The sequence below is a fragment of the Hemitrygon akajei genome, chromosome 19 (assembly GCF_048418815.1).
Source record: "Hemitrygon akajei chromosome 19, sHemAka1.3, whole genome shotgun sequence".
NCBI lineage: Eukaryota > Metazoa > Chordata > Chondrichthyes > Myliobatiformes > Dasyatidae > Hemitrygon > Hemitrygon akajei.
This window is the reverse complement of record NC_133142.1, coordinates 49,370,695-49,390,916: the sequence shown is the minus strand read 5'-3', so window position 1 is coordinate 49,390,916 and position 20,222 is coordinate 49,370,695. Positions and strand designations below refer to the sequence as shown.

At 41.9% G+C, this 20,222-nt stretch overlaps 1 protein-coding gene across 9 annotated transcripts in view; it reads right to left on the bottom strand.

Annotated features, from left to right (window-relative positions):
• sumf1 (sulfatase modifying factor 1) overlaps positions 1 to 20,222 on the bottom strand; it is a 284,705-nt gene that overhangs the window by 176,977 nt on the left and 87,506 nt on the right. For all 9 annotated transcript variants that reach the window (XM_073072466.1, XM_073072471.1, XM_073072463.1 and 6 more), the window contains exons 6-7: positions 9,320 to 9,434; positions 3,047 to 3,160 (exon numbers count right to left, since the gene is read on the bottom strand). In XM_073072466.1, the coding sequence (XP_072928567.1) occupies positions 3,047 to 3,160; positions 9,320 to 9,434 (229 nt within the window). The remainder of the gene's footprint in view (positions 1 to 3,046; positions 3,161 to 9,319; positions 9,435 to 20,222) is intronic.

The following is a 20,222-nucleotide window of genomic DNA, read 5'->3' as shown; positions in this document are numbered from 1 at the left end:
TTTTCCACCTATCACCTCCCAGCTTCTCATTTCATTCCCTCTCCCTTCCCCCGACCTGTCTTCACCGATCACTTGCCAGCTTGTACTTCTTCCCCTCCCACACCTTCTTATTTTGGCCTCTACCCCCTTTCTTTTCAGTCTTAATGAAAGGTCTGAACCGTTTGTTCCTCTCCCTGGATACTGCCTGATCTGCTGAGTTCTTCCAGCATTTTGTGCGCGTTACTTTGGATATCCAGTCAGAGAGTACACGGGGCTGAGAAATGCTCGGAGTTCTGTGTGGAACTCTGTGCCTTTGATTGTACAGGTGAGTGGAAAGTCAGGCATCACCCTCAAACGTCTTTTTAGGTGCTCACTTAGGTCTTGCAAACCACACACCAGTGCAGGACTCCCAGGAGAACAAACTAACCTACTTATAGTAATGAGGGAGTACTACTACTAAGTGGAGTAACCACTAAGGAATTCATTCAAGGAAAGTGTGGACTCAGCAGGTGAGGAAAGAACAAATGCAGGCACCTGTGGGGTACCAATAAATGTGGGTAATTACTAGATTTCTTCAAATACCTGTATTCTACACCTTGAGGAGTTAGTTATGCAGTTGGGATACTAAACTGAATCTTGGCACCTGAATGATTATTTAGTTTCATGCACAAGAGGAAGAGAATAAAACATTTATCTTATTTATTATAACCACTCATACCGAATATTGAAGGCTGAAGGCAATTGGAAGTTCAGAGGTCTCAGACCGATGGCCAGTTAATGGACACCAGAGACAGAAGGCCCAGAGGCCTTTCTTGGAGTTGGAGAACTATCCGTACGTGAGGGAGGAAAGGGGATTTGCTTTGCTGTTGTTGTTCTGTTGCTTTTTGTGTTCTGTGTTGTCCTGCTAAGCATTGTGGGAAAGCTGTGTTAGCACTAGAATGCGTGGTGATACTTGCAGGCTGACCCCAGCATATCCCTAGCTGTGCATCGGTTGTCAATGCAAACGACACATTTCACTATTTGTTTTGATGTACATTGATAAATAAATCTGAATCTGAGTTAGAGCTACAATGAGTTCACTGCTTCCTTTAGATACACTACTGACTTTTGTGATTCTTGCTATTTCAATGTACCTTGTTCATCCTTGGGAAAGTTTCAACAGAAGTTTTCACATCACCAATTCCACAAAATTCAAAAATGACAAACATTCAAAATACAAATTAGGAATACAGTAAGAAAAAGTCTATGTTTTGTGAAATAGATTGTTGGATCATTGCCCATAGGTTGGACTGCAGGAAATAAGTTTTGATCCTGTTTCCTGGTCATAATTCTTATGTGAACCTAAACTAATTCCAAAAATAGCTGCTATTTATTAAATCATTTACACCCTTTGTGGGACTTTGCATGGATGTGTGTGTGTGTGTGTGTGTGTGTGTGTGTGTGTGTGTGTGTGTGTGTGTGTGTGTGTGTGTGTGTGTGTGTGTGTGTGTGTGTGTGTGTGTGTGTGTGTGTGTGTGTGTGTGTGTGTGTGTGTGTGTGTGTGTGTGTGTGTGTGTGTGTAGGACAGTAGCACATTATTATATGATAGTAACTGCAATACATAAAGATGATCTAACAAGTGGTAAAATTTTGAGGAAATAAATGCAACGTAAATGCAATTTATTTTATTTTCTTTCCAAACTGTAGTTAATATAGAATACAGCACATTCATTCAGTGGGGCAGCTTAAATAATGTACTTGCTATACAATGAGTGACCACTTTATAAGACACCTCCTGCACCTAGTAACATGTTCATGGTTTTCTGCAGCTGCACACCAATGCCTAACACGTGGTTACTTGAGTTGCCGTTGCCTTCCTGTCAGCTTGAACCAGTCTGACCTCTCTCAGTAACAAGACATTTGCACCCACAGAACTGCTGCTGCCCACTGGATGTTTTTTTATTTTGTTTTTCACACCATTCTGTGTAAACTTTAGAGAGAACTGTGCCTGAAAATCCCATGGAGAACAGCAGTTTCTGAGATAATCAAACCACCCCATCTGGCACCAACAATCATTCCATGCTTAGATCACATTTCTTCCCCATTCTGATGTTTGGTCTGAATAATAATTGAACCTCGACCATGTCTGCATGCTTTTATGTAAGGACTTGCTGCCACATAATCGGCTGATTAGATATTTGCATAAGTGAGCAGGTGTCCTGGTGTACCTAATAAAGTGGCCAGTGAATATACATTTCCTGCTTTGCTTCCTCCTTCAAGGCTCTGACATGACCTAGGAATAATCATCTTATGCGGTTAAATAAGACTATGGTTTTGCAAAGCACTGCAGTGATTATGAAAGACTGGTGAGAAACTGCATAGACGTAATTTGGTTCTTTTTACCCCTGCACTGAAGCATAGAAATTTCATGAGCTATGTCTGATGTGACAGCAACCAGGGAGATGTTTACATCACACTTTGATATGCAAATAAAACACTTTGCATACATTTGCAAAGCAGCTGCAAAGAAAGGAAATCTTTAAATTAATTAATGCCTTGTTCTTATTGGCTTGTAATTAAAGCCTTCACTGCATCAAAGGGGTGTCAAACTTCTGCTTTCATTTTCCACAACACTCATGCATGTGATTTATAGCAGTCAGTCTAATCACTGTATCCAGAGGAGTCAACACAAATTAGCTGACATTATCCTCCTTCGTGGCCCCTATGATGGCACTGATCAACTATGTCAGAAGATAGTACTGATAACGATAATAATTTTGAAGCACAAAAACAAGATTACCTCCATTTTCTCCTTTCCTTGTGTTTTAACACTTTTATCCAGTATAACTGCATTCATACAAGGAGGCGATTCCTCCAAGTATGCACTGTCAACAGGGAATGCCATCATCACACCAAAGGGAAAATTAAATCAAAAGATGTTTTTCTGGTGTCAGTGAACAGGAGATAACGGGTGGCACAACTTGGATTTTACTGTTGTCTGCACCTCCTCTGCCATCAGCAACAAAGACTCCCAAAAACCAGCCGTGTTGTACACAAAAGACAACCTTGTTCCTGTAGTGATACTCACAGGATTCTCCACTTCATCTGTGGTGTGGTGTACATTCCACCAGTCTGCTGTCCATTCCCAGACATTCCCTACCATATTGAAGAGACCATAAGCATTGGGAGGAAAGGTGGTGACCTGTGAGATGGTTGGAAAGGAACACAACGTAAATAGAGGGCCACATCCGGTTCCCATCGGGGGTTCCCAACCTGCGGTCTACGAACCCCTTGCTTAATGGTATTGATCCATGGCATAAAAAAAGGTTTGGGAACAGCTGCTCTACATGATAATATTAACTCATATAACAGACATGTCAAAATCTTAAGCAGATGATTAAATGAATACAGTGTATTTACCATTTTGAATATAAGACAACCGCAAATATCACATCAAAGTATGCTGCTCATGGCATGTCATACTCTTCATTTGATTCCAATCATCACAAAAGCACTATAACATTAAAATTACTTTCTATGTGGCTATAGCAACAGTACAAATAATAATAAATATAACACTTATCAAGATCCTGTTTAACTCTGCCAGTCAACGCTTTGTCTAGTTTCTGCCCTCCCACAAGCTGTACACTTTTTTGACATGAATGATGATTATTAACATGAAGCTCTATTTACAAAGTTGCTTCAGAAATCAGATGACTCATGTAAAAGGAAAATACCCTGGAAAAGAATGGAAAGCTGTTACGTTAAAAAAAAGCGTTCAGTTACACCGCCGCTGATGCTTTTGTGCATCAATGCATGACCTTGCAAAAACAATCTGCCCTTTTCCCACTCCAAATCTTTATCTTTGTACTCCTTTTGGCAATGATTTGTGCTGTGGTATCATTTTTGGAGAGTAGATGAACACGTTCATCATACCATTCTCCTCAATAATCTAAATCCAAAGAAAGAGTTTAAGGAAGAGAACATAAATAAAGAATAACATATTCCATGAATAAACTAAATTTATCTGCTGGATTCTCTATTGTGTCCTTTAACATTATCATGGAAAAGGATAGAATCAGAGAGGACAGGAAAATTTTTAATTGGGAAGGGCAAATTATGAGGCTATAAGGCTAGAACTTGCGGGTGTGAACTGGGATGATGTTTTTGCAGGGAAATGTACTATGGACATGTGGTCAATGTTTAAGGATCTCTTGCAGGATGTTAGGGATAAATTTGTCCCGGTGAGGAAGATAAAGAATGGTATAGTGAAGGAACCATGGGTGACAAGTGAAATGGGAAATCTAGTCAGGTGGAAGAAGGCAGCATACATGAGGTTTAGGAAGCAAGGATCAGATGGGTCTATTGAGGAATATAGGGTAGCAAGAAAGGAGAAGAGCGAGAAGGGGGCATGAGAAGGCCTTGGCGAGTAGGGTAAAGGAAAACTCCAAGGCATTCTTCAATAATGTAAAGAACAAAAGGATGACAGCAGTGAAGGTAGGACCAATTAGAGATAAAAGTGGGAAGATGTGCCTGGAGGCTGTGGAAGTGAGCGAGGTCCTCAATGAATACTTCTCTTCGGTATTCACCACTGAGACGGAACTTGATGACGGTGAGGACAATATGAGTGAGGTGGATGTTCTGGAGCATGTTGATATTAAGGGAGAGGAGATGTTGCAGTTGTTAAAATACATTAGAATGGATAAGTCCCTGGGGCCTGACAGAATATTCCCCAGGCTGCTCCATGAGGCAAGGGAAGAGATTGCTGAACCTCTGGCTAGGATCTTTATGTCCTCGTTGTCCACGGGTATGGTACTGGAGGATTGGAGGGAGGCGAATGTTGTCCCCTTGTTCATAAAAGGTAGTAGGGATAGTCCGGGTAATTATAGACCAGTGAGCCTTACGTCTGTGGTGGGAAAGCTGTTGGAAAAGATTCTTAGAGATAGGATCTATAGGCATTTAGAGAATCATGGTCTGATCAGGGACAGTCAGCATGGCTTTGTGAAGGGCAGATCGTATCTAACAAGCCTGATACAGTTCTTTGAGGAGGTGACCAGGCATATAGATGAGGGTAGTGTAGTGGATGTGATCTACATGGATTTTAGTAAGGCATTTGACAAGGTTCCACATGGTAGGCTTATTCAGAAAGTCAGAAGGCATGGGATCCAGGGAAGTTTGGCCAGGTGGATTCAGAATTGGCTTGCCTGCAGAAGGCAGAGGGTTGTGGTGGAGGGAGTACATTCAGATTGGAGGGTTGTGACCAGTGGTGTCCCACAAGGATCGGTTCTGGGACCTCTACTTTTTATGATTTTTATTAACAACCTGGATGTGGGAGTAGAAGGGTGGGTTGGCAAGTTTGCAGACGACACAAAGGTTGGTGGTGTTGTAGATAGTGTAGAGGATTGTCAAAGATTGCAGAGAGACATTGATAGGATGCAGAAGTGGGCTGAGAAGTGGCAGATGGAGCTCAACCCAGAGAAGTGTGAGGTGGTACACTTTGGAAGGACAAACTCCAAGGCAGAGTATAAAGTAAATGGCAGAATACTTGGTAGTGTGGAGGAGCAGAGGGATCTGGGGGTACATGTCCACAGATCCCTGAAAGTTGCCTCACAGGTAGATAGGGTAGTTAAGAAAGCTTATGGGGTGTTAGCTTTCATAAGTCGAGGGATAAAGTTTAAGAGACGTGATGTAATGATGCAGCTCTATAAAACTCTAGTTAGGCCACACTTGGAGTACTGTGTCCAGTTCTGGTCGCCTCACTATAGGAAGGATGTGGAAGCATTGGAAAGGGTACGGAGGAGATTTACCAGGATGCTTCCTGGTTTAGAGAGTATGGATTATGATCAGAGATTAAGGGAGCTAGGGCTTTACTCTTTGGAGAGAAGGAGGATGAGAGGAGACATGATAGAGGTGTACAAGATATTAAGAGGAATAGACAGAGTGGACAGCCAGCGCCTCTTCCCCAGGGCACCACTGCTCAGTACAAGAGGACATGGCTTTAAGGTAAGGGGAAGGAAGTTCAAGGGGGATATTAGAGGAAGGTTTTTCACTCAGAGAGTGGTTGGTGCGTGGAATGCACTGCCTGAGTCAGTGTGGGGGCAGATACACTAGTGAAGTTTAAGAGACTACTAGACAGGTATATGGAGGAATTTAAGGTGGGGGGTTATATGGGAGGCAGGGTTTGAGGGTCAGCACAACATTGTGGGCTGAAGGGCCTGTAACGTGCTGTACTGTTCTATGTTCTATGTTAATATTATAAATCATTGTGAGTTCATGTGTACAATTATACACAAATACAATGAAAAAACAACTTGAACAGAATACAGGCTCGTAGCATTAGATATAACGCTTAAAAGAAAAACATAAATTATACACAACTTATACAAGAATTGCACAGAAAGAACACAATTAGAACTAAAAAAAAAAGAAAGTTTATTATTGTCCAAAATGGTGAAAGTGGCTACAAGTTACTATACTGAAGTATTAATTAAGGTCATGCAGGTTGGTTCCAAGAACTGAATGGTTGAAAGGAAGTAGTTGTTCTTCAGCCGGATGATGTGATAATGCTTTAGGCTTTCGTTGAAAACCTTACAAACAAGCTGCATGAACTCAGCAGGTCGGGCAGCATCCACTGAAAGGAACAGTCAACGTTTCGGCCCAAAATCAAACGTTGATTTCGTGTTGATTTGATGACACCATCTGCAGTGTACTTTGTGTTTACTAATTGAAAACTTTGTCTTCCCACAAAACCTGGGTTTGGATTGGGTGAATTTTGTCCAGTGCTATGAGTGTTAATGAAATTCAGAATGCTCGGGTCAATTAATTCTCCTTAGACAGAATGTTACACTATTGTTTTGTCAGATTATATTGATTAGATATGCTTTGCGCTTTAGAAATTGAAGAAAAGGGTACTGGGAGGGGGGCAATGAATGAGATAAACCAGAGAAGGGGTGGGACAAGCTGGATAAGCAGCAGATAGTATAAGTAGAAATTCTTCTCAGGCCATGAAGATGGTGGAGTTTGTTATTGAAATGTCAGTTAAAATCGACACCTGTACCCAGGTGGAAGCCTGTGAAGAGTTTATGCGTCATATACGCCAGTAAAGTACTAGATTCTTTCTCAGTTGCTTAAGTAGCTTGGAGGGAAGAGGTTGTGGGAATTAATGACAGTTGGATGACAAATGAAGAGAGGACCCAAAAGGTGAGAGACACAGAGGCGGATGCTAAGGGCATCAACAAAAAGACTCCTGGCAACTGATGACGACTCCCATCTGCACTTTCTTCTGCCATCCCTTTCCCAATTGGATAGAAAGTAAAATACTAACAAGAAACAAATGAGAGAGTGAAGAACAAGGGAGGTTATTAAAGGAAAAACAGAAAGTGGCTAAGGCAAGAGAAAGTGAGAAATGACATTACAAAACAATATGGAAGAAGTTAAAAAGAAATGATCATATATTCCAATTTATTGCATGCACCACCAATGGTAATCTATAATCAATTCTGTTATTGTAATTCTGTTTTTGTTCAGCTCCAACCCGTCCTTTCAATCTCCACAAGCACTGCTGTTGTAGATTTTGTGGTATAAAAAATTCAAAAGTTCGAAGTAAATTCATTATCAGAGTACATATATGTCACCATATACAACCTTGTGGCATACTCAATAAATCCATAATAGAATAATAACCATAATAGAATCAATGAAAGACCACAACAACTGGGCATTCAACCAGTGTGCAAAAGACAAAAAAAACTGCACAAATACAAAATGAAAAGAAATAATAATAAAAAATAAATAAGCAACAAATATCAAGAACATAAGATGGAGGCCTTGAAAGTGAGTCCATAGGTTATGGGAATATTTCTGTGATGGGGCAAGTGAGGTTGAATGAAGTTATTCGTTTTGGTTCAAGAACCTGATGATTGAGGCATAATAACTCTTTCTGAACCTGGTGGGGTGAGTCCTGAGGCTCTTGTACCTTCTTCCTGATGGCAGTAGTGAAAATTGAGCATGTAGATGTGCTCAATAGTGGGGAGGAGAGTGCTGATGGACTGAGCCATATCCACTACTTTTTACATTATCCACTCAAGGGCATTGGTGTTTCCATGCCAGGCTGTGATGTAACCAATCAATATACTCTCCACCACACAACTATAGCAGTTTGACAAGTTTTAGACATCATACTGAACCTCTGCAAAGTCCTAAGGAAGTAAAGGCCCCGCCTTGCTTTTCTCGTATTTGCACTTACATGTTGGGCCCAGGACAGGTCCTCAGAAATGATAACACCTGGACTGATAAAAGTCTGATTCTGAATTTAAAGTAGCCGACCCTCTCCACCTCTGAGCCCCTGATGAAGATTGGCTCATGGACCTCTGGTTCTTCCTTCTTCTGAAGTCAATAATCAGCTCCTTGGTCTTGCTGACATTGAGTGAGAGGTTGTTGTGGCACCACTCAGCCAGATTTTCAACCTCCCTCCTATATACTGATTTGTCACCACCTTTGATTCAGCCTATGACAGTACTGTCATCAGCAAACTTGAATATGGCATTGGAGCTGATTTCAGCCACAGTCATAAGTGTAAAGTGAGTAGAACAAGTGGCTAAGCACACAAACTTGTGCACCCGTGCTGATGGAGATTGTGGAGGAGACGTTGTTGTCAATCCAAACTGATTGGGGTCTGCAAGTGAGGAAATTGAGGATCCAATTGCACAGGAGGTATTGAGACAAAATTCTTAAAGCCTATTGATTAGTTTTGTGGGGAAGATGGTACTGAATATCGAGCTATAGTCGATACAGAGCATCCTGATGTATGCATCTTTGCTGTTAAGATGTTCCTGGGTTGAATGAAGAGGCAATGAAATGGGACTGTTGTGGACCTGTTGTTCTGGTAGGCAAATTGGAGCGGATCCAAATCACTTCCCAGGCAGAAGCTGATGTGTTTCATGAAAGACTTCTCAAAGCACTCCATCACTATGGATTTTAGTTCTAATGCATGATAGCCATTGAGACAGGCTACCATGTTTTTCTTAGAGTAAAAGTGAAGTCTCCTTGAAGCAGGTGAGTACCTCAGACTGCTGAAGCGAGAGCTTTAAGATCTCAGTGAACACTCCAGCCAGTGATCAGCACAGGTCTTTAGTACTTGGCCAGGTACTCCATCTGGGCTAGATGCTTTTTGTGGGTTCACTGTCCTGAAGGATGCTTGCATGTCAGCCTCAGAGACTGACATCACTGGATCATCAAGGGCTGTATTTTGATGGTCAAAATGAGCATAGAAGGCATTGAGCTCACCTGGGAATGAAGCCCTACTGTCGCCTATGTCACTTAATGAGTATTCAACTAAAAATTCAGAGAGAGTGACACTTACAGGGGCTGTGTCGGCATATCCATCATCTGCTGTGTTCTGGTGAGGGAAGTCTCCTTGCCAGATGTTCATGTAGTGCTGGCCTTTAGGATGTAGCTTGTTCCCCCATGGGAAAAGTCTGTAGAAATGTTAAAGCTTTAATTCAACAGTTGTAAAACAGATAAACAGTTTGTAGCTTTGCAAACATATAAAACAAGAATATTTAAGAGACATAATTTACTTTCTCTGTCACATATGTTCAACTTGTTAGGCTCATGTTACTAGTGTTGGATCGGGGTGAGGAACTGTTGACGTTTCGGGCCGAGACCCTTCATCAGGACTAACTAAAAGGAAAGATAGTAAGAGATTTGAAAGTAGTGGGGGGAGGGGGAAATGTGAAATGATAGGAGAAGACCGGAGGGGGTGGGGTGAAGCTAGGAGCCGGAAAGGTGATTGGCAAAAGGGATACACAGCTGGAGAAGGGGAAGGATCATGGGACAGGAGGCCTATGGAGAAAGAAAGGCGGGGGGGGGGGGGGGAGCACGAGAGGGAGATGGAGAACAGGCAGAGTGATGGGCAGAGAGAGAGAAAATAAAACAAACAACTAAATATGTCAGGGATGGGTTAAGAAGGGGAGGAGAGGCATTAATGGAAGTTAGAGAGGTCAATGTTCATGCCATCAGGTTGGAGGCTACCCAGCCGGTACATAAGGTGTTGTTCCTCCAACCTGAGTGTGGCTTCATCTTGACAGTAGAGGAGGCCATGGATAGACATATCAGAATGGGAATGGGACGTGGAATTAAAACGTGTGGCCACTGGGAGATCCTGCTTTCTCTGGCGGACCGAGCGTAGGTGTTCAGTGAAACGGTCTCCCAGTCTGCGTCGGGTCTCACCCATATATAAAAGGCCACACCGGGAGCACCGGACACAGTATACCACACCAGCCGACTCACAGGTGAAGTGTCACCTCACCTAGAAGGACTGTCTGGGGCCCTGAATGGTGGTGAGGGAGGAAGTGTAAGGGCAGGTGTGGCACTTGTTCTGCTTACAAGGATAAGTGCCAGGAGGGAGATAGGTGGGAAGGGATGGGGGGGACGAGTGGACAAGGGAGTCGTGTAGGGAGCGATCCCTGCAGAAAGCAGAAAGGGGGGGGGGGGGAGAGAAAGACGTGTTTGGTAGTGGGATCCCGTTGGACGTGGCGGAAATTACGGAGAATTATACATTGGACCTGGAGGCTGGTGGGATGGTAGGTGAGGACAAAGGGACCCTATCCTGAGTGGGGTGGCGGGCGGATGGGGTGAGGGCAGATGTGCGGGAAATGGGAGAGATGCATTTGAGAGCAGAGTTGATGGTGGAAGAAGGGAAGCCCCTTTGTTTAAAAAAGGAAGACATCTCCTTCGTCCTGGAATGAAAAGCCTCATCCTGAGAGCATATGCGGCAGAGACGGAGGAATTGTGAGAAGGGTTTAGCATTTTTGCAAGAGACAGGGTGGGAAGAGGAATAGTCCAGGTAGCTGTGAGTGCAAGAGAACACTTGCTATATTTACCAAAGAAAGCTAATGCTGTATGACTCTGTAACTCAAAATAAAGATTGTTAAGTGATGTATATCTATTAGCAGAACAGCCAAAGGCACAAGCTCAATATTCTTACATACTAGGCTTTGTCTTCATGATGAAAAGGTTCCTTGATTTCAAGTATCCAGTAAATACTAATAGCTTGAGATGCATAAACTCCTGTCCCACAATCTTCAGTTTGGATTCTCATAAAAGCAAGAGACATTGCAATTCCCTTTTTCAAACATAGAAAACTTGCTTTCTTCTTACTTTACCACAATGGTTCACTGTTGGCAGTATTGTTATTCAACTGCATTTTCTTTTAAAACCAGACTAAATGAAAATATGTATATTGGAATCAGTTAAGTTTTCTGATTAAAAAATCTAACCCATACATAACAGATTCTCAGGAAATGTACCCATTGGATGAATGGAGATGAAGAATATAATTTGGGTTAGTGGTGTATATGGTGGTATATTTAAAGTGGAAGTTGATAGGTTCTTGATTAGTACAAGGATCAAAAGTTATAGAATGTTCAAAGTTTACAGTAAGTTTTTTTTAACAAGGTACAGATATGTCATGATATACAATCCTGAGATTCATTTTCTTGCATGCATACATGGTAACTCAACAAAACATAATAGAATCAATGAAAGACTGCACCCAACAGGATGGACAAACAACCAACATGCAAAAGACAATAAAAAATGTAAATACAAAGAAAAAAAACAAGAAATATCAAGATCATGAGATGAAGAGTCCTTGAAGAGTGAGTCCATAAGTTGCGGGAACAGTTCAATGATGGGGCAAGTGAAGTTATGCCCTCTAATTCAAGAGCCTGATGGTTGAGGGGTAATAACTGTTCCTGAACCTGGTGGTGTGGGTCCTGAAGCTCCTGTACCTTCCTCCTGATGGCAGTAGTGAGAATTGAGCATGACCTGAGTGGTGGAGGTCCTTGATGATGGGTGCTGTTTTTCTGCATTAACACTCCATGAAGATGTGCTGAATGATGGGGAGGGCTTTACCTGTGATGAACCGGGCTGTATCTGCTACTTTTTGTAGGCTTTTCCATTCAAGGGCATTGGTGTTCTATAACAGGCCATGATGCAACTAGTCAAGACATTTTCCATCACACGTCTACTGAAGACCGGAATGAGGAGAAGAAGGCAGGAGAATAGTGTTGAGAAGGGTAATACATCAGCAGTGATCGAATGGTGGATCAGACAAGATGGGCCAAACAGCTTAATTCTGCGCATACGTCTTTTGGTCTTATAGATCTGCGTGTGTGTGCGTGAGAGTATATATGTTTACGTGTGTGAGTGCATCCATGCACGTGCTTATTTGTACATGTGAACATAAAGAGCAGCCTTTTACACAAGTGTACGTGTGTGCATGTGCATGAGATAAGGAGAGAGAGAGAAAGAGAGGACAGTCAAGGGTTACAAGAGTAAGCAGCTCTTCACTGAACCAATTTACCTTACCTTCACTGCCTCCAACCCAATCTCACTTATCCCTGCACCAAAAACCCTCAAACCCTTCCAGTGTCCTTGATCCAAGTCTTTGAACAGCTCTCTGATTTACACTGTTCTTTCCCCATTCTTCTTTCTGACTCCTCCATAATGATGTCAGTCCCTCTCAAATTAGCTGCCACACCGCAGAGATGGGTATAAAAATAAAATGAACTCAAAAGCCTCTCCTGCTTAGTTGCTAAATTATCCAGCCAAAATACAATAGGCAGCATTGGCTTTTATGTAGTGTGCTTCAGGATCCCAAGATAATATTAACGTGCATGAACGCTGACTGTGCATTTTGGCCATTACCTGTCTCTCATAGGCAATGCTGTTATTGTGTGGCAGAAAATAAAACATCAGCTCTATATTTACAAATTAATAATAACTGCAGCTGGAGCCTGGGCAGGTGGGTGTGTGTAGAAAATATGCCACGGTACTTTCCACCTTCAGTTTACTGGTTTAAAATATGAAACAGGATAGACAGAGAGAGTGCTTTTATAATATTCTCATTCAGCTTTTTTATAAAAAATTTCATTAGAAGTATTTAACTAAAATTCTCTCTTTAGCTTAGCGTTGCATTTCACTCTGCCTCGATTTTATTGTCAAAAAGTGGTTGCCAAATATATTAGCACACACACAAAATCCTGGAGGAATCAGCAGCTTCTTTGGAGAGGAGTACAATGAGACCACTCTCAGGTTGCAGGAGCAACACCTCATATTCCGTCTGGGTAGCCTCCAACCTGATAGTATCAACATCGACTTCTCTAATTTCCAGTAATTTCTCCCCCTCCCCCTCTTTTTTTTTCATTCACCATCCTAACTTCCCTCTTACTCTTTCTCTTCTCCTCACCTGCCTATCACTTTCCTCTGTTTCTCCTCCTCTTTCCCCTTCTCCCATGGTCTACTCTCCTCTCCTATCAGATTCCTTCCTCTTCAGCCCTTTATCATCTCCACCAATCACCTCCCAGCTTCTCACTTCATTCCCTCCTCCTCACCTGGCTTCACCTGGCTTCACCTATCACCTGCCAGCTTGTACTCCTTCCCCTCCCCCCACCTTATTCTGCCTCCTTACCCCTTCCTTTCCAGTGCTGATGAAGGGTCTCAGCTCGAAATGTCAACTCTTTATTCCTTTCCACATAGGCTGCCTGACCTGCTGAGTCCCTCCAGCATTTTGTGTGTGCTACTCTGGATTTCCAGCATCTGCAGAATCTCCTGTATTTGTGGCAAACTTATTTTAATCTTTGCATCTTAAAATATGAAATCAAGTGAAATCATTGTGCTTTTGTCATTCTTTGCTGCCCTACAGATTTACTGTCAAAACGTACTGCAGGAAAACCAGCAGGAATTATATTTGCTCAGTATGTCAAATGAACACTGAGGAACATAAATAAGTGAGCCTCCTCGGAATAGCTACAGTAATTAGCAGGGATGGGTAGTACTCTGTCAAAGACTTGTACTGCACTATAAATACAACTACTTTAGGAGGTACTCTTCAAACAGATGTATATATGCATGCACATGGCGATTAAAGGAAACGGTTTGCCTGTTATAGTGTGAGTGTGTGTGTGTGCTTGCACGTGTGCGCTGTACAGGCCTTAGGTGAGGCGACTGAAATAATTTAAAATACGCCATGCTCTCTGAACCTTTGTTATCTACATTAACCAATGTTCATATCCAACACTGATATGATGGTCTCCGTTTCTGTTATAAACTTCCGGACAATGGTGATTCATGACATACAGGATGACTTAAATATGCATTCCATTCCAGGAGTGAACAAGCCAATTTCAGTACCTCAGAAAGTGACCACAAATGAGCCCTTTGGTCAGCCATGCACAATGTTTGAGGAAGTGAGAATCTTTAGCACATGCAACAAGATGTGAGAAATACTGTATCATCAGTAACCTGGTGGAGAGCATTCTGATCTCTGAGACAGGAAGCTGAGGGTTCCTAATGATAGAGACCCTGGTGATACTTCATAAGACATAGGAGCAGAACTAGGCCATTCGGTCCATTGAGTCTACTCCACTATTCCATCTTGGCAGACTTATTATCTCTCTCAACCCCACTCCCTTGCCTGCCCCCATAACATTTGATGCCATTCTAATCAAGAATCTATCAATCCCCGCTTTGAATGACTTGGCCTGCACAGCTGTATGTGCAATGAATTCCACAGATTCACCACCTCTGATTAAAGAATGTGACTGTTTTAATTGGAAAAACACCCACTTTCATATTATGTAAACTAGAATTTGGGAGGAAATTATCATTTGGTTTAACAAGGGGAAAAGAAGGAATTGAATACTTGGGCATTTCAGTCATCCATGACTGTGTGCATTTAAGGCAGAGATAGATAGGTTCTTGATTAGCCAGGACATCAAAGGGTTTGGGGAGAGGGCAGGGGAATGGGGATGACTGGAAGAACTGGATCAGCCTGATTGAATGGCGGAGCTTTTGGTCTTATGAAGTTGGACTGTACTAACAATGATAATGGTGTGCTGCACACACTGTCTATAACAGTAGCTGTTTGCATATCACTGTATTCTGACTACAGCCAGTTATACACTGGATCATGGGATGTATTCAAAGGGACCGTGCAGTGAGAGGAAACCGAAGGTGCCAAATAATGGAAAACAGTGTTTATTCAATCATATTTGTTCACAAGTTAGTAACACCTGTTTGGATAGCACACAAAATACGTGTGATTTATGATATATGTTTATCCATCATACTGCTGCCCCACCAAGGTTTGGCCATATGTGTGAAATTTAGTCATATGTCATATGCCATTTACCATCTGCTTGTATTACTGCTTCAAGCCTTAATGCAGACTTAACTAAAAGTGCAGTCTTCATCCCGATACTAAATAACATACAGTGAAATAAACTGTCCTGTACGATTGAAATGCTTATCCAGGATATGACAATATTTTTATCATTAAAAAAGGAAGATATATAATTTCCTAATGAGCTAAAAGACGGATAAATTTTAAGTGCCTGTTGAAATGTATCCCAGATGGCTTCAGGATTGCTTGGGCCCTGACAGACTTTTAGATATTCACTGTTCGCAGCTGAAGTTCCAGATGAATGACGGACAGCAAATGTGATACCCTTATTCACTAGGAGGGATGTGCCAGAAAATTACAGGCTTCTGATCTGCACGTTATTTATAGGGAGGTTACTGAGAAAGAAAATCTGAGGGACAGGATTTACCTGCACTTGGAAAGGTAGACAGTAATCAAAGATACCCAACATAGTTTTATTAAGGGGAGTTCTTGTGTGTGCGATTTAATTGAAATTTTTTGAAGAGGTAACAAAATATAATAATGAGGACAGTTGATGTAGTCTACTTGGACTTCAGTAAGGCCTTTGACAAGATTCCACATGGGAGACTGGATCAAAATGTCAGAACTCGTGAGTTTCAAAATTGGCTTGGCAATAGAAAGCAGACAGTGAAGTTGGAGGGCTTTTTTTTAATTGGAAGCTACTGACAAGTGCGGTGCCACAAAGAGTGTATAAACCCTTGCTGTTTGTTCCATATTTTAACAATTCTTTAGTATGATCAGTATGTTTGCAGGTGACACATTAACCAGTTGTGATGTTGCTAGGGAGGATAGTTGTAAGGTACAGCATAAGATTAGGCAAAGAAATGGCAGATGGAATACAGTGTCGGGAAGTGTATGGTCATGCACTTTGGTTGAAGAAATTAAAGGGTGACTGTTTTCTAAATGGAGATGAAATACAAAAATCTGAGGTGCAAAGGGGCTTGGGAGTCCTTGTGCAGGATTCCCTAAAGGTTAGTTTGCAGGTTGAGTCTGCGGTGAGGAAGGTAAATATAATGTTAGCATTCATTTCAAGAGGATTAGAATATAAAAGCAAGGATGTAATGTTAAGACTTTGGGCCCCTTGTCTTAGAAAAAGATGTGTTGAAAATGGAGAGAGTTCAAAGGAGGTTCATGAAAGTGATTCCAGGATTGAATGGCTTGTCACATGAATGGTGTTTGATGGCTGTGGGCCATTCATTAGAATTCAGAAGATTGCGGGGTGACCTCATTGAAACCTAGCGAATGGTGAAAGGCCTTGATAGAGTGGACCCCACCATAGGAAACACCAAGTCTAAGACCAGACGACACAGCCTCAGAATAGAACGGTGTCCTTTTAGAAAGGAGATAAGAGGAAGTTCAATACCCAGAGAGTGGTGAGTCTGTGGAATTGTTTGCCACAGGCAGCTGTGCAGGCCAAATCTTTATGTATATTTAAGGCAAAGATTGATAAGATTCTTGATCTGTCAGGGCATAAAGGGATACAGGGAGAAGGCAGGAGATTGGGGTTGAGAGCTAAACTGGATCAACCATGAAGTGGTGGAGCAGACCCGATGAGCCAGTTCTGCTCCGATTCCATATGGTCTTACTATTGATCAGTTGGTAAAATGGGTAAAGCAATGGCAGGTGGAATTTACTCCTAAGTGAATGAAAGGCAGTGCATTTGGGAAGACTACTAGGGGAGGACACACTGAATGAATGGTGTGGTTTTAGGGAGAATTGAGGAGCAGAGAGACCTCATTGCTCAAAATGTACCAGCACTGGTATATAAGGTGATGAAGAAAGAGTGTGGAATGCTCGTCTTGATTATCTGGGCCATAGAATATGAGCAGTGCGAAGTTGGAACATTTTAAGATATTGGTGAAGTCACAGCTGGAGTATTGTGTACAGTTGTGGCTGTCACATTTTCAGAAGGATATGATTGCAAAGGGGAGATTCACCAGTATCTTGACTGTGTTGGAGCGTTTCAGTTATGAGAAGGGGTAAGCTTGAAGTGGAGGAGGGGAATCTGCTGCACCAAATTATGAAGGGCAGAGAGTCCAAAACATTTCCCTGGAGCTGAGCTAACTAAAAGCTGAGGACTCAGACTCATGGAGATTGGGGGAGACCTGAGGAAGAATCTTTTCACCCAAAGGGTGCTGGAATCTGAAAAGCAGGTGGACGCAGGCACTCTCGCAATGTTTCAGAAGTTTCTAGATGTCAGTGTGTATACAGCTGTACAGTAAGTGCCAATAAATAGAATTAGTACAGATTAGTACTTAGTGGTTATCATGGGCATGGAGGCCTATTTCTCTGCTTTATGACTATGACACTGAATTTATCTGGTGCCTTTTATATGGAAAATGCCAATCATGGCATTATCAGACCAGCTCAACTGGACCAGACAGTGCGCAGATGCTTGATTCCCATCTTCCCAAGCAAGCTCAGTATCCCTAGTTAACCCATCATCAGAGATCCCCTGGATGTTAGAAGGCATCCAGGAAGGACACTTTGAAAAAGTAACAAAAACAAATGCAAGTATCATGAAGTGGAAGAGACAAAAATCTATCAACGTCATTGAACATTACAGCACAGTACAGGCCTTTCGGTCCACTATGTTATGTCGACATATTAATCTACGCCATGATCTGCCTCTACCACAACCCCGGCACTGAGTTCCACGTCTCCAACACATCTGTGGAAAGAAAGTACATCTGACTTTTCTCCTAACACCTTAAAGTTATGCCCCAATCTATCAGTGATTTCTGCCCTGAGAAAAAGTCTCTGGCTGTCTGCTCTATCGATACCTCTTATCATCTTGTACATCTCTATTGAATCACCTTTTATCTCCTTCCCTCCAAAAAGGAAAGCCCTAGTTCACTCAACCCATCCTCTTAGGACATGCTTTCTGATCTAGGTATCATCCTGGTAAATCTCCTCTGCTCTCTAGAGCTTCCACATCCTTCCTATAATGAGGTGGCCAGAACTGAAGACAATGTGGTCTAGCTAGAGTTTTATAGAGCCGTAACAATACCTTGCGGTTCTTGAACTCAAATCCCCTGACTAATGCAGGTAACACACTATACACCTTTTTCAACATCCTATCATCTAGTGTTGCAACTTTAAGGGATCTATGGATGTGAACCCCAAGATCCTACTGTTCCTCCACACTGTCAAGGATGCTGCCATTAACCTTTTCTCTGCCTTCTATTTTGACCTTCCAAGATGAATCACTACATACTTTTCTGGAGCTCCATCTGTAACTGCTCAGCCCAGCTCTGCATCTTGTCAATGTCCCAATGAAACCCACAACAATCTTCTACACTATCCACAACATTGCCAACCTTTGTTTCATCTACAAACGTACTATCCCCCCCCCCTCCACTACTCAATCCAAGTCATTTATAAAAATCACAAAGAGCAGGGGTCCCATCCCAGAACAGATACCTATGGATCACCACTGGCGACTGATCTCCAGAAAGAATATGCTTCATCTACTATTGCCCTCTGCCTTCCAGTGGAAAAGACAATTCTGAATCTTTGCATCCAGCTTTCCTTGAACCCCATGCTTCCCGACTTTCTGAATCAGCCTACCTACCACGGGGATCCTTGTCAAGTGCCCTACTGAAATTCTTATACACCACAACCACAGCTCTACCTTCATCGATATGTTTTGTCACTTCCTCGAAGAATTCAATCAGGCTCATGAGGCACGAGCTGACCCTTACAAAGCCATGTTGACTGTTCCTAATCAGACTATGCTTCAGTGACTCCATTATCTCCTGCTGCTTTGTAGAGATATGTTCTGTCCTCAAAGCTGAAAAGACAGAGAGGTGATAGAAAAGGAAAATAAATTCCTGTCACCACAACCTTTACTGAAGCCAGAGTCCCTAGTATTAAGATAAAGACACCACTCTGCTGGATCAGACATTATGCATGGATGTTCTTCTGAGGGCATCCACCTGTTTCCAGGATTTGAGTTTTTTTTTAACCCAGCAGTTCAAGGGTAGTTTTGGTCTAAAGCAGTTGTTCCCAACCTTTTTTTTGCCATGGACCCCTACTATTAACCCAGGTTGGAAACCCCTGGTCTAAAGAGTCCCAGACTCTGTTTGTCCCAAAGAAGGGTCTTGGCCTGACACGTTGTCGTTTTCCTCTTTTCCGTAGATGCTGCCTGACCTGCTGAGTTCCTCCAGCATGTTCTGTGGGTTGCTCTGGATTCCCAGCATCTACAGATTTTCTCGTGTTGCTGGTTTGTCATTTACTTGTTACTGACTATGCAAAATTCAACTTGGAAGGAAACGTTCTGCAACAATCTTATTACAGTACTGCAGTGGCCAAAGGGTTTTCTACACCCAAGGCACGCTTTTCCCAACTGAGGGAATTACAGGGAAAGAAAATAAGATAAAGAGGCACCAAATGCATTCTGAAAACACAGCAGAAAAGTGGAGAAAGTTGATCTGGTGTGCTGCCTTGGTCAAAAAACCTCATGAAATTTTAGCATTCCTTTCAATATTTTCATATGATCTAATTTTTTTTTCTTTTCTTTTCTATTTTTTAGGTGATTTTTTTTCTTTTTTTTCTCCCTCCGCAAAGTTTCAGATTTGACCAGAAGGATGTTTTCTTTTTTTTTGTAATTTTACCCTCAAATGGACTGCCCAGTCCCTTTTCTTTGTTTTAGGTTAGTTCAGTGGGGTTTTTTTTCTTCTTAATAGAAGATTTCCAGTCTTTTTTTTTGTATGAATTGTCAAGAGGAGTTGTGGTTCTCTGTTTATATATACTAGCTTAATATAATACATGATTTTGACAGTGTATATCCTTTTCTTTGTACATTTATTGTATTATGTATTTGATAACCTCTGATTTGTATCTATTCATATAATTTTTTTTTTAAATCAATAAAAAAGATTGAAAATGAAATTTTAGCATTCCAATCTGACACATTCCATATGCCATTTCACTGTGGTACACAAGACATCACTCACTTAATTGCAGCAAGTCGGTGATAGGGTTCTTCATTATGGGATGTCACAGCGGGGACAATTCAAAGAAAGAATTGCCTTGT